Here is a 15,054-nt window from a genome sequence, read left to right on the forward strand (position 1 = left end):
GGTACAATTTTTTGTGTGTGAGTAAAACATCGGAATTTCGGAATTTTAATTAAAAATTCGTAGCACCGTATTCTGCATATAAAAATCGGAGAAATTACGGAGAAACCGTAGATGTGCACAGGTCTGCACTGAGAATTATTGGGATCTACGGTGCATATCTGTGGGGGGTAGCACGAGTTTTGTTGATTGATACCAGCTGTGTTGTACCGGCACGGTTGGCCTAGTGGTAAGGCGTCCGCCCCGTGATCGGGAGGTCGTGGGTTCGAACCCCGGCCGGGTCATACCTAAGACTTTAAAATTGGCAATCTAGTGGCTGCTCCGCCTGGCGTCTGGCATTATGGGGTTAGTGCTAGGACTGGTTGGTCTGGTGTCAGAATAATGTGACTGGGTGAGACATGAAGCCTGTGCTGCGACTTCTGTCTTGTGTGTGGCGCATGTTATATGTCAAAGCAGCACCGCCCTGATATGGCTCTTCGTAGTCGGCTGGGCGTTAAGCAAACAAACAAACAAACAAACAAACCAGCTGTGTTGTACTGTAAGTTTCATTGAGACATTTTCGTCTAAATTTGTATTCGGACTCATCTCTCCACACTGAATAACTTGTGCACTGTGTGGAACCATTCGCCAGGGATGCCATCTGACGTGACCGTGTCTTAGGATGATGAAATGCAGCAGGTGTGACAACTGTTAATCGTCTTTTTATAAGAAAGGTTTCATTATTGGCCACAACTCAATCAGCTGAACAGATGTGACAAGACCACACCGAAAGCCACAACAAGCAGCAGGACTGTGTCAGGACAAAATAATGATTCACAACAGAAAATGGGAAGAAGCTAGTTCACAATTAACCAACTTCACAAAATTCAGCATGGACAAAACATCTGAATACAGCCACAATCACCAGGGTGACAATCATACAAAAACATGCAGATTTAAAAAAAAACGCTGCAACTGATTCCTGCAGACTAACAGCGTGAAACCAGAATCAAAGAAGTGGTAACACTGAGATGTTCTGAAGCAAGGCACACAACTTGACACCAAAATACTGTACGCAAAAATGATCTAAAAATGTGAGTTTAGAAATGCTCGATAGTTTCCAATATTTTACGAACTGAAATCTCAAGCGTATTCAGATTTGAAATTCCTCAGCTTTTGGTTCAGGTTTCTTTTGACTTTTTAATTCTTTCAAGCATTGCCTTGCATTATTTGGTTTGATTTGCTGCTAATATATTGTTACCAGTTTCTACTGTTGCCAAGCTGTGTGCTTGTGAACTGATAATTTGTTGTCTAAAATGGTTTGGGAGACCACTTCTATTGCTAAACAAAATATTCACCAGCCGAGGATAGTGTTAAATACACAAACTGCTGCTTCTTTACAATACTTTAAAAACAGCTTTCAGTTTCATTTTCTTTATCGGCTTCTTAGTTAAAAAAAAGAGAACCTACCAAGGTGCTAAACACGACTGCTTCTTTAAAGTCCTTGGAAAGAAAGCTTTTATTCTTGTTCATGTTGTCATCAGTTGAAAAAGAAAATACAAGCGTTGAGTAATTTAGCTACACTGACAACAACTCTTGACTGCATACAACAAAGCTGACAGCATGTGCAGACCTCACACACAAAGCCACAGTCCACCTTCACAAAATGTTCACCACAAACTCCGACCAGGATCAATACAATTTTGTTAACGTCCTTCTGGGGTAAACAATCATGCACTGCCATCACAGATCTGTCCGGGCTCTTACACAGGAAAAAAAGGATCCTTCCATTTGGACACATACCAAATATCAACAGCCAGGCTGATACCTGTGCAAAGCTAGAATATCTTGCTGAAGGATTTTGAAGATTGACATCTGGGTGTCAGGTTAACATTCATTCAGTATAAGAAAAATCTGAAAAAAATCTCATTTTGCACAGAAAACAGCCAAGCTGTAGCTTTTGGGTATGTGACCAAGTGGAGGGGTGCTCTTACCCTAGGTAAAATCCTCAACAGATCTGTGCTGATTTACTAATGATCTACACCAGAAGGCATGTGTATCTTCAATCAAACCAGTGTACCCATTTCTAGATGGACGAAGGCAGGCGGACTCCAGGGCCCTCCTCCGAATAAATTATAGGCCTGCGCGTTAAAGACGTAGGTCTGCCTTGGCGTCAGGCCGTCATTGATATTTTTGGAATACACACTGTCGGCCGCTACATAACGCCAGTTATCGTGACCCTCCACTACAAAGCGCAGACGGTAGCCTTCAATGTTCTCACTGTTCCACGAGCTAAAATGAGGGGGCTTGCAGCAGGAAAACAGGAAAGAAACAAACATGTACAAAGAACTTCAAAGATTGTTAGAGTCTTGTACCACACAGACAGAAGAAAACAAATGTTCAGAAAAAAATCATACCGAGAAAACTCAGTGACTTAATAGTAATTTGACCAGAATTTTAAACACAAAAATGAAGAACTGCCCCTTAGTTGCTTTTCTTAAAAAATTTACAACAAAAATATTAAAAAAAAAGAAAAAGAAATTGTATCATTCTAAAATCGTATTGAGTTTAGTTCTTACTCTTTCACTTGTGTACGCATACAGACTCGCTATATATGTATCAGGCTCTAAACACAACTTACCTGCCATGACGCTCGAATAGAAGTCCTCGAAAGAGCAACCACTCTGAGGTTTTGAGGCGCACCGTCTGGTTCTGCACATGTCAAACAAGTAGATGAAAAGGAAGGAAAGAAGAGAATAGAAGAAAAACAAAATTCAAGCAAAACAATTATTGTTACAGCTTCTGAAATGCTGGGATATGACACACAGCAATGCTCCTTAGACTCACAGACCCCCCCCCCTCCCCCCCCCCCCTCTCTCTATCACAATGCATAAACACACACACACACACACACACACACACACACAGAAGACAGATTTTTCTATTTCATACAAAAAATAGACCCCCCCCCAAAAAAAAAAAAAAAAAAAAAAAAAAAAACAGCACCAATATAGCAAGATGAAGGAAGTGACTCACTGTCTGACTCAGTGATGGCCGAAGCAGACTCCTGACTGTAATCGCTCATTCCGATGTCGTTGGTAGCAGCAACACGAAATTGGTAGAAAGTGTTGGGCCGTAGTCTGCGTGGATGATTAAAGTGTCATTCAGTTTGAGTAAATCCAACAAATCAAACACCCTAAACACACACTGCTACCGTTCCAAAATCAAGAATGCCATTAATCTACAAACAGATAGACTCCTAACATTCTAGAATTCAGAATGAAAAAACAAGAAAAGTAAGGTATTGGAACGTTTAATTATGACAAAGCAAAACCTTACGTTTGCAGGTCTTTAAAGTGATCAGACAAACAAACATGAATGGCACAGATGATGAACTTTGCTTACATTAGAAAGCGTTGCTGTTCTCAGTCTGGTGAGAATGATAGTCAAGAGGATTGAAAATGGACAATGCTCATGACTCTCACCACTTGCAGCCAATGAGCTTAGCAAAATATGAACTGAGCTGAACTGAACTTTATTTAATGAGGATAGATTTAAGGCTAGGCCTTTTCCTACAATCTGTCCTCGAACACAGACACACACACACACACACACACACACACACACACACACACACACACACACACACACACACACGAACACGAACACACACACTATCACTCTCCCACACACACACTCCCCCCCCCACCCCCCCTCACACACACTTCCCCCCTCACACACACACTACCCCCCTCACACACACACACACACACACACACACACACACACACACACACACACACACACACTCCCACACATGCACACACTGACCCAGTGACAATGTAGGAGTTGGCCAAGGGGGGTATGGTCTTGGGAAATGTGGCCCACTCATGGTCCCTCCTTTTGTACTGGATGGTGAAGTTGCGCACGGGGCTGTAGTTGTCTGCCCCTGGCTGCCAGGTGATGCTGATGTTCCGCGCGTGGATCTGCAGGCTGTTCACTGTCGGCTTCCTAGGCTGGTCCGGTCGACCTGACAGTACAAGGAAGATTGTCTTTAAAACATGCTTCATAAGGCATTCAAGACCTCCCCAATTCAAGATCTTGCCACTGTAAAGACTCTCCTGGATCAGATGTTCTGTCAATGAAGCATGTAAACTATCAATTCTTCTTCTTCTTCTGCGTTCGTGGGCTGAAACTCCAACGTACACTCGTGTTTTTTGCACGAGTGGAATTTTACGTGTATGACAGTTTTTTACCCCGCCATTTAGGCAGCCATACGCCGTTTTCGGAGGAAGCATGCTGGGTATTTTCGTGTTTCTATAAAACCCACTGAACTCTGACATGGATTACAGGATCTTTTTCGTGCGCACTTGGTCTTGTGCTTGCGTGTACACACAGGGGTGTTCGGACACCGAGGAGAGTCTGCACACAAAGTTGACTCTGAGAAATAAATCTCTCGCCGAACGTGGGGACGAACTCACACTGACAGCGGCCAACTGGATACAAATCCAGCGCGCTATCGACTGAGCTACATCCCTGCCCTTAACATCAATTAAAGAGTGAAACTTTCCCTTTTTAAGACCTGATTTTTGGTCTTAAAATGTGGCCGTGGGGGAGGAGGGTCGAGGAGGTAAAGGGACCACTGTATTGGAAAGCACTCATATTGTTTTTTTCAAAGCCAATGCAAAGATAAATCAATCATTTATTCAATCAGAAAAACAGGCATCAATTCCACAAAACTTATGCGTGAAATCTTGCTTCCAACAGTATATCTTAAACTTGTGGTCCAGATATAATCTGCAGGTCTTTAGTTTTGCCTTCTCAGAATTTTTTTTTTCAAGATTGTGATTGAAATCCATGACTGCACCTTCCACAGGTGTTTTCATTTGTTTTTTTTGTTTTTTTCATTTTCATTACTTTATTGTCCTATCGCTAGGAAATTTTGGGTCGCTTCATCCCAGTGGAAAACTAGTAGCAACAGAGTTGCGCTACCCAGGTGTGTGCGTGTTTAGATGTAATCAGCCACCTGCACTTATGGCAGAATGACCGAGGTCTTTTACGTGAACCATGGATACCGTCTGAGTCTGCACATAAAATTGACCCGTGTCCGTCCTGGCCCGGATTCGAAACCCTAACCCGCTGATCACAAGTCCAGTGCTCTACCAACTGATCTACCAGGCCCTGATTTCTGGTTCAGGTTTCAGTAATCCTCCTTTCACACAATAAAAATTACCTCTGTTGAGCATGGTCAAGACAGGCAAGCTGGCGGTTTCGCCCCATCCCAGGCGAGTCCTGGCCGTCACGGAGAAGACATACCGCGTCTCTCTCTGCAGGGCGTCAACGCTGTACTCAAAAATTCTGGGACCTAGCTCGCTCTCCAGTTCTGAGTTGGTCTCATCATGTTTGCGATAGGACACCTTGTAACCGGTGATGATTCCGTTAGGATCGCTAGGGGAGCTCCACACGATGATGGCTGAGGTGTACGTTACGTTGGGAAAGTAGATGATGATTGGTGGACCAGGCACTGTCAAAAAAAGGAAAAAAAATTAATGACAAAAAAACGCACACAAAAAGAAGGGCAAAGCCCATACGACTCACATGCTTGACCTTGACCTTTACATGACCTTGACCTTCAGGGTCAAGGTCAAATAACTAAACCTAGCAATGACATCATACACTAAGAACTGCTTTACACATTTTTCCTACCAAAATACATGTGACCTTGACCCAAGGTCAAGGTCATCCAAGGTCATGCAACACAAAGCTGTTAATTCAAGACATAGGAAGTACAATGGTGCTTATTGGCTCTTTCTACCATGAGATATGGTCACTTTTAGTGGTTCACTACCTTATTTTGGTCACATTTCATAAGGGTCAAAGTGACCTTGACCTTGATCATATGTGACCAAATGTGTCTCATGATGAAAGCATAACATGTGCCCCACATAATTTTTAAGTTTGAAACAGTTATCTTCCATAGTTCAGGGTCAAGGTCACTTCAAAATATGTATACAATCCAACTTTGAAGAGCTCCTGTGACCTTGACCTTAAAGCAAGGTAAACCAAACTGGTATCAAAAGATGGGGCTTACTTTGCCCTATATATCATATATAGGTGAGGTATTGAATCTCAAAAACTTCAGAGAAAATGGGAAAAATGTGAAAAATAGCTGTTTTTTAGACAACATTTATGGCCCCTGCGACCTTGACCTTGAAGCAAGGTCAAGATGCTATGTATGTTTTTTGGGGCCTTGTCATCATACACCATCTTGCCAAATGTGGTACTGATAGACTGAATAGTGTCCAAGAAATATCCAACGTTAAAGTTTTCCGGCCGGACGGCCGGACAGACGGGGGGGACGGACGGACGGACGGGTGAGTACATAGACTCACTTTTGCTTCGCATGTGAGTCAAAAATCGTATTTGACTCTACTTCACAAGAAATAAACCAGTGCGATACACAAACACGGTCAGACAATCAGATACATACACATACCCTCTCTCCCCCCTCCCCCCCACACACACAACACATGCATAACTCCCACACACACACCCCCAAATGCAGGAAGAACCCAAACAAAAACAACAGAAAAAACAGACATGACTCTCACCATCTTCATCCGTTTTTCTGATGATGTGCCCACTAAGTCGCCCATCCCCCATGCGTGTGTAGGCCAGAATCTCCATCTTGTACGACACGAATTTGCGCAGTCCTTCTAATGTGACATTCAGGGTGTTCACCCCTTCCACGTTTTCAAACATCTGTGTATTAATGCTTTCTGATGGTTTGTACAGCACCTGAAAGATATTAACAACACTGGGAGTTCATGGAAAAGAAATGGTAAGGCTGAACATACATGTACACTCACATCACATACATACACACACAGACACACACAGACACACACGCACACACATACACCACACACACATACATACACACACAGACACACACGCACACACATACACCACACACACATCCTATCAGTGTGCACGATTAATGAATCATCTTCCCCCACCTACCAGCTCAAGCCACTGCTTTAAACTCCCACAAACAAACAATAGAGTACAACATTCCTTCATCACCAACCTGCTTTCAAAGCATTTTCCCCTTCAAAAATACAATTAACCCCTGTTTCAAGACTCTAATTTGTCCATGTATAACTTCTGTAAATCTACCTCATTTTCAAGACTCTAATTTGTCCATCTATAACTTCTGTAAATCTACCTGATTTTCAAGACTCTAATTTGTCCATCTATAACTTCTGTAAATCTACCTGATTTTCAAGACTCTAATTTGTCCATCTATAACTTCTATAAATCTACCTCATTTTCAAGACTCTAATTTGTCCATCTATAACTTCTATAAATCTACCTCATTTTCAAGACTCTAATTTGTCCATCTATAACTTCTGTAAATCTTCCTCATTTTCAAGACTCTAATTTGTCCATCTATAACTTCTGTAAATCTTCCTCATTTTCAAGACTCTAATTTGTCCATCTATAACTTCTGTAAATCTTCCTCATTTTCAAGACTCTAATTTGACCATCTATAACTTCTGTAAATCTACCTCATTTTCAAGACTCTAATTTGTCCATCTATAACTTCTATAAATCTACCTCATTTTCAAGACTCTAATTTGTCCATCTATAACTTCTGTAAATCTACCTCATTTTCAAGACTCTAATTTGTCCATCTATAACTTCTATAAATCTACCTCATTTTCAAGACTCTAATTTGTCCATCTATAACTTCTATAAATCTACCTCATTTTCAAGACTCTAATTTGTCCATCTATAACTTCTGTAAATCTACCTCATTTTCAAGACTCTAATTTGTCCATCTATAACTTCTATAAATCTACCTCATTTTCAAGACTCTAATTTTTCCATCTATAACTTCTATAAATCTACCTCATTTTCAAGACTCTAATTTGTCCATCTATAACTTCTATAAATCTACCTCATTTTCAAGACTCTAATTTGTCCATCTATAACTTCTGTAAATCTTCCTCATTTTTAAGACTCTAATTTGTCCATCTATAACTTCTATAAATCTACCTCATTTTCAAGACTCTAATTTGTCCATCTATAACTTCTGTAAATCTACCTCATTTTCAAGACTCTAATTTGTCCATCTATAACTTCTGTAAATCTTCCTCATTTTCAAGACTCTAATTTGTCCATCTATAACTTCTATAAATCTACCTCATTTTCAAGACTCTAATTTGTCCATCTATAACTTCTATAAATATACCTAATTTTCAAGACTCTAATTTGTCCATCTATAACTTCTGTAAATCTTCCTCATTTTCAAGACTCTAATTTGTCCATCTATAACTTCTGTAACTCTACCTCATTTTCAAGACTCTAATTTGTCCATCTATAACTTCTGTAAATCTACCTCATTTTCAAGACTCTAATTTTTCCATCTATAACTTCTATAAATCTACCTCATTTTCAAGACTCTAATTTGTCCATCTATAACTTCTGTAAATCTTCCTCATTTTCAAGACTCTAATTTGACCATCTATAACTTCTGTAAATCTTCCTCATTTTCAAGACTCTAATTTGTCCATCTATAACTTCTGTAAATCTTCCTCATTTTCAAGACTCTAATTTGTCCATCTATAACTTCTGTAAATCTTCCTCATTTTCAAGACTCCCCCTGTCTTTAACAACCTTTTTCTTCTCAAATGTGTGGAGGTCCTAACAGGCGGAGGGGTCATTTAATCATGTCTGCAAATCTACCACCATTCATTTCAAGACTCCCTCTCTTTCGCAACCTGATTTTCTCAATTTAGTTTAGGTCTTGACAGGAGGGGGTGGGAGGAGGGGAGAGGGGGGGGGGGAGAGGAGGGGGGTTCCCACTGTATACTAAACACCCACCTTGTATCCGAGAATCTGTCCGTTCTGTTCCAGCCTGGGTACTGGGCCCCACGTGACCAAGATCCGAGTGGACCCCACAGAGTTGCCCTGCAGGGAACTGGGGCTGGCACTCGGTGCTGTGGACATACACGCACTTGGGTCATATTTGCAATCATTAGAAGAATTAAAAAGCATGATCCAAGTACAGTTATCACAAGTTTTAGAAAGCATGATCTTGGAGCTTGGTTTTTGTTGTTCTCGCTGAAGTCAGAATCTGCACATGAATGTGCTAAGATTTTACAATTCTTAGAACGCATAATCTTAACTTGAAGATTTTGAAGCTTGGTTTTTGTCTTTTCTTCTTACAGAAGTCAGCATCTACACATTAATGCGCTGAAAATATCACTTATTCAATGAATGTTGTGCAATGGAAAGTAAGCCGCAGAGTATGTATAATCTTGATCATTGACAGGAACAGCTGCAATCTAACATGTACACTTTTGCAAAAATCGGTTAAATATTTCTTTAGTTTTCACTTCGTTTTTATTGTTCATGCTTCTTTTTCACGTAACCTGTGTGCTTTTAATCTGCTGACAACAAAATTAAGACTCTGACAAGAGAAACAACAGCTGTATATTGCCCTTTGAATTTACAGCAAGGTGATTGCCTCCCATGGAGACCTTTTTCTCAGTTTTGCTCTACTTTGTATGTTATGATATTTTACTGATTTTTTTTTTAACATCGAACGCAGAAGAAGAAGAAGAACTGATTTTTTAATTCAATTCTTCAGGGCAGAGCCTATAAACACTCACTGGACTCTCTGGTTTTGGCAGTAGTGACAGATGAGTAAGAAGATTCGCCGATATCGTTGTAGGAGATCATGCGGATCTGATAGTCCATCCATTCCTGTAGGTTCACCAGGATGTAAGAGTCTATGTTCATTCCATTCTCCAGCTGCAGCGTAGTCCATGTGGCTTCATGCACGGCGACCACGTCCTTGTCTTCCGCCTCTGTGCTCCACATGCGGTAGTCAATGCGATACCCTCTTGGAACGCCGTTCCACTCGTGACGCGGTATAGGCTGTGGACAGATTTTGTGCAGTGTTATAAGGCAGCATGTTGAAAACTGAGGAAGCAGAACATGAGAGATGGAGAGAGAAAGAGAGAGAGAGCGAGCGAGAGAGACAGAGAGACAGAGAGACAGAGAGAGAGACAGAGAGAGAGAGACAGAGAGAGACAGAGAGAGAGAGAGATGGAGAAAGAGATGGAGAAAGAGAGATGAGAGAGAGATGGAGAGAAAGAGATGAGAGAGAGAGAGAGGGAGAGAGAGAGAGAGACTATTCATCGAAAGAATGCAAGACATCATATGAACAGCAGTTATCTTCTTCTTCTGTGTTCCTGAGCGTTTTACTCTCAGGTTTTTGTTTTGGTGAGAATTTGGCATGCCACAACAATTTTACTCTACTACGGGGGCAGGATAACGCTGTCTTCGAGAATGAGCACATCTTTAACAATAACATGTGCACAGGTCTTTTTGCATGAATTTTCATACAAGGTGGTACTATTCCGTCTGCTTAGTGTCTTCACTGATTGTTGACGCAGGGAGTAAAGAAATATAGCTCTCTGTACCTCAGCCTCAAACCCACACCGATAACAACTGGTACCAAAGCCACCACATAAAAGTCAGTGATAAAGACTTACATTTAAAAAAAATAAAAATTAAAAGAAAAAAAGACTCGGAGATTATGAACTCACAGTCCAGCTGATCCTGAAAGCTGTAGCATTGAGCGGCCGCACCGTGACGTTACCAGGGGGGACACCAGGGGGCGCCTGTAGCGTTTCAAACGGCCGTGTCGGCTCACTGGGTGCACTCTGACCCACCACGTTCTCCGCTATGATCTTCAGCTGGTACTTGGTAAACGGCTTTAGATTCTGAACCCATATTTCACGAGCGTTGGGGTCTGAGATGGTGTAGATCTGCTGGTAGTCGTCATTTTCTTCGTTATTGACCTCCCTAGCATGAACGATCCACTGAGTGATGGAGGTCTTGCCATCGAAACCCGGGAAGAACTGAAGTAGCACCGTGCGAGCTCCGATGTTGGAGTAGCCGAGGTTGTAAGGAGGGTGCGGCAACTCTGGGAAGAAAAAGCAAAATATCTTCTTCGTCAGTTACTGTAAAGCAAAGCTGGAAATAAACCAGGCACAGATTCAGGAAATGGTCAACACCACTGAAATCACCATCTGCTGTTTGAATGGCCTTCCTCTTGCTGTCATAAGCAACAAAGCTGTGTTTGCATTCTCTTTTCATCTTTGTTTTTCATTTATTATGTCACAAATACAAACAAACTTTGTTCTGTTTGCAGTTTAGCCCATTTCCTCCTGTGCCATGGAAAGTAACTCCATCTGCAATTTCAAATTTAAAAAAATCGTATCAAAATAACTGCTGCGAGTTTTCCGAAATCATAAATGCTCCAACATCGCAGGAAGCCTGTACAAATAGAACAAAAATGTGTCATAGATAGCATTGTCCGCAGCGGATGCTTCAGGAATCTGCAAGCAGGCACCACAGCAGGAAATATTGGGCGCTCTAACGGGAAAAGGAGTTAGGCTGACATATTGTTCAGTGACACAAGGAAGCAGGTACCAAGAATTTCATTGTGGGCAGAATACACTTCCATAATCAAAAAATCATCTTCACTGATCAATATTGATTTGAAAACTCCTTACCTGGAGGGACACCTGACTGTATGTCAGCAGACACCACCTGCCCAGCTCCCACTGTGGTCTTGGCGGAGACATAAATGGTGTAATTGGTGATTGGCACCAGGTCGCGTATGGTGTACGACGTCACTGTATCCGGCAAAGGCAAAGTTTGGCTCGTAGCTGGTAGGTTCTTCTTCTCAAATTTCAGCACATAGCCTGTTCAGTAACATTTCACTTAGTATAAGTTGTGAACAAGTAAGAAAAAAATGGGGGGGGGGGGGGGGGGGTTGTGATTACAGTCAAAACGTACAAGGTATTCTTCCATCGTGTTGAAACAAACAAAACAAAAAAATCATTAACCTTAGACCTGACTGGAAGAACGCCCACTTCTTCCTATGACATGCAGATCAGGATAAGCATGAGACCAAACAAAACAAAACAAAAAAACTCCTCACAGAATGTTTAAAAAAAAAATTAAAAAATGTAATTTCTTGCTTATGGCAAAACAAATAACTAATAAACTGAGTGAAAAAGGAAATAATAATTTGACTGTTATGTATCTTGTTTGTCCTCTTTGAACATCATTAGACCAAAGTTCTGGTGAATGTTCTATTTTGTCTATAATGAAACATTCCATAAACTGACCTTTCTTGTGTTTTGACTGTCCATTTTCATGACAGACAAAAAGGTAACGAAACTTAGATTATTAACCCCTTCACTGCCACAGTATAACAGCATTTTGGTATTGCTATGAGCCAGGGCAAAATGTCGCTTTCTTCGGTAGGTTCACTAATCTGTTCACTGCTCGATCATTTATTGAGATATCTCTTAGATCTTTGGCATGTGTCTTGCTTATACCCTTGGCTATTATGTGATAACATGATCATTGGACTTTGTTTGAGATTGTTGTAGTAAAAATTGACATAATGACCATTTTTGTCAAAAAATTACAGTTTCCGGACTTACACACACACATTGCAGCACGTAAAACCACACAAACACTGCTAAAACTGGTGTCAAACATCAGGTACTCACATTACAGCCCATAAAAGTATTCTTCTGTGTGGTAATCCATAAATCACTTCTTGTAGAGCTTCCAGAACACTGTATCGCTTGAAAACAGGTCTACGAGTTGAGGTCCGACTTTCGGCCACCATTTTGAATCCCATAGATCGGTTCAACACTTCTAAAAAAATTTTCGCCAGGTGGTACTAACTTATCGGAACGGTCGATGGGAAAGAACTGTGTTTAGAACTCCTACAAGTAGTTGGACAGTGATTACCTCCCATTTAGTTTTCTGAAATGTCGCTGATGTAAATGCCACGTACCTAGTACGTATATGGGCGTATGACAAACCGAAAATGACCACGTACCTAGTACGAGCTGGGCAGTGAAGGGGTTAAGCGTTATTTGCATACCTGTCAAGATCCCATTGCTTTCACTTGGTGCAGACCAGGTGACACGCAGAGATCGGTCCTGAACGTTATCAAACTTCAGGTCTCCAACAGGGCCAGGAACTGCACGTACACAAACAGAATGGGAATCAGGCTTTTCACTTTGCACACCCAGGTTAATTGTGGCAAGCTCCACGCACAGGAATACAGAAACCCTCTCGGCCTCAATCAGATTTCTGGCAGACTTCTGTACTACTAACAGCCCCACTCAATCTTACTTGAGATCATCGACTGCTTAATCATATCTTTTGAACCAGCAGACCAATTGACTTGGGCTTTTTTGGTTAAAATAAGCTAAAGAGCCATTATTTTAATTTGAAAAATAAGTCAAGTGACATCCGGACTGATAAATGTTGTTGGGGCTGTAAGGGTTACCCGTGCAAAAATTTAGAGTTCCGAAAGTTTAACTATTGTCTTCCTGCCATAAAGGTGTGACGATGTAGAAGAGAGACTCACATGCAGCTGAGTGTATTTGCTAGCCACTGTTCATATTCATTTAATTAAATACCATACATTTTTAAGTAAAGCCATTGTTCATATTCATTTAATTAAATCCATACATTTTTAAGTAAAGCCACTGTTCATATTCATTTAATTAAATCCATACATTTTTAAGTAAAGCCACTGTTCATATTCATTTAATTAAATACCTTACATTTTTAAGTAAAGCCACTTTTCATACTCATTCAATTAAATACAATTATATTTTCAAATAAATCATTGCACATACATTTTAATCACAGCACACTGAATGCCCCATGCCCATAGTCTTCCTTTTGATCTTATTCTTGAGAAAACGTTTTCTAAACATAGCACAAACATTCACGATTTAAGTGAACAGGTATTTATCTGATTCATGAGAAAAGGTCTTCTAAAGGTAGCACAAACATTCATGCTTTCACTGAACAGGTATTTAACTGCACAGGTATTTCACTAAACTGAAGAGGGACATTTATCTCACCATCTTCCTGTGTTTTCACGGTGACCGGTTGACTGAAAGGCCCAGGGCCAGGTGACGTCTGACACGCTATTGTCAAGGTGTACTCCGTGAACTTCGCAAGGTCATAGATCTCCCTCGTCTGCCGCCCTTCCATGTTGTTAGGGTCGGAGCTGACGAAGAAACTGCGCACTTGAGTCCCGTTCTTCAGAACCTCGATCATGTACCCAAGGTTACGACCGTTGATCTCCCCAGCATTCGGAGGATCCCACTGGAGAAAAACTGTAGTGGAGTTGGTTGCCGTGGCAACCACATTTTGCGGAGAACTTGTAGGTTTGGCCTCACGAGTCCAAACATAGAACGGGTTACTGATTGCGCCGATTCCTTCCTCGTTGTACGCCGCGAGGCTGACCGCATACTGCTTGTAGGCGACGAGATACGGGATGGTGTGCGAGCGTTTCTGGGCTCCGGGAACACGCATGTCTCGCAGGGTGAGGTCAGGCAGGTTGGCCACCTTGTAGCGTAGAATGTAGCCCTGCAGATCTCCGTTCCACGTGCTCTCCTCTGGCGGGTCCCACGTAGCGACGATCTCGCCCTCGCCTCCTTGCGTGCAGAAAAAGTTCCTGGGAGGGCTGCTAGGAGCTGCAGAAATCAAGCAGGTATGAAAATTAAACAACAAGTAAAGCTAGTTATATGAATGTTGAACCGTCACAAAACAAAACATACACACAGGCAGGTTTCACGGTAATCAGACTCTTTGATGTGTGTAAACTTTGCCTTCAAATTACTTGCTTACTGTGTTGATTTTCATCATTTTTTCTGCTTGGCATGAGTAAGTATGGTATTTGCAATACAAAAAAATAAATAAAAGCTAAAATGTTTGTGTTTGAGCAATTATTTGAGCGCGTTTTTCGAAGCGAACGTGTGAATCCTGACAGACACCATTTCCTTCTGTCACATGACCCCATCTCAAAGTGTGATTCAAGCAGACACGAAATATCACACAAAACATATGATAATGGGGTTATTAATTCAATTAATACACAAGGTTAGTCTCTGACTAGATAAAATAGGGAAAAAATATCAAATGGGAGCATAAAACCGTTTCTGGAAAAAT

The 15,054-nt window shown here is 41.3% G+C and overlaps 1 protein-coding gene across 1 annotated transcript in view; it reads right to left on the reverse strand.

Moving 5' to 3' along the window:
- The window catches only part of LOC138958179 (protein sidekick-like), a 68,923-nt gene that overhangs the window by 22,132 nt on the left and 31,737 nt on the right, over window positions 1–15,054 (reverse strand). The window contains exons 14-24 of the mRNA XM_070329262.1: window positions 13,962–14,579; window positions 12,965–13,063; window positions 11,571–11,762; window positions 10,599–10,978; window positions 9,657–9,924; window positions 8,866–8,981; window positions 6,588–6,774; window positions 5,210–5,500; window positions 3,808–4,006; window positions 3,013–3,116; window positions 2,618–2,688 (exon numbers count right to left, since the gene is read on the reverse strand). Of these exons, the coding sequence (XP_070185363.1) occupies window positions 2,618–2,688; window positions 3,013–3,116; window positions 3,808–4,006; window positions 5,210–5,500; window positions 6,588–6,774; window positions 8,866–8,981; window positions 9,657–9,924; window positions 10,599–10,978; window positions 11,571–11,762; window positions 12,965–13,063; window positions 13,962–14,579 (2,525 nt within the window). The remainder of the gene's footprint in view (window positions 1–2,617; window positions 2,689–3,012; window positions 3,117–3,807; window positions 4,007–5,209; window positions 5,501–6,587; window positions 6,775–8,865; window positions 8,982–9,656; window positions 9,925–10,598; window positions 10,979–11,570; window positions 11,763–12,964; window positions 13,064–13,961; window positions 14,580–15,054) is intronic.

This window comes from Littorina saxatilis, linkage group LG2 (genome assembly GCF_037325665.1).
Source record: "Littorina saxatilis isolate snail1 linkage group LG2, US_GU_Lsax_2.0, whole genome shotgun sequence".
Classification (NCBI taxonomy): Eukaryota; Metazoa; Mollusca; class Gastropoda; order Littorinimorpha; family Littorinidae; genus Littorina; species Littorina saxatilis.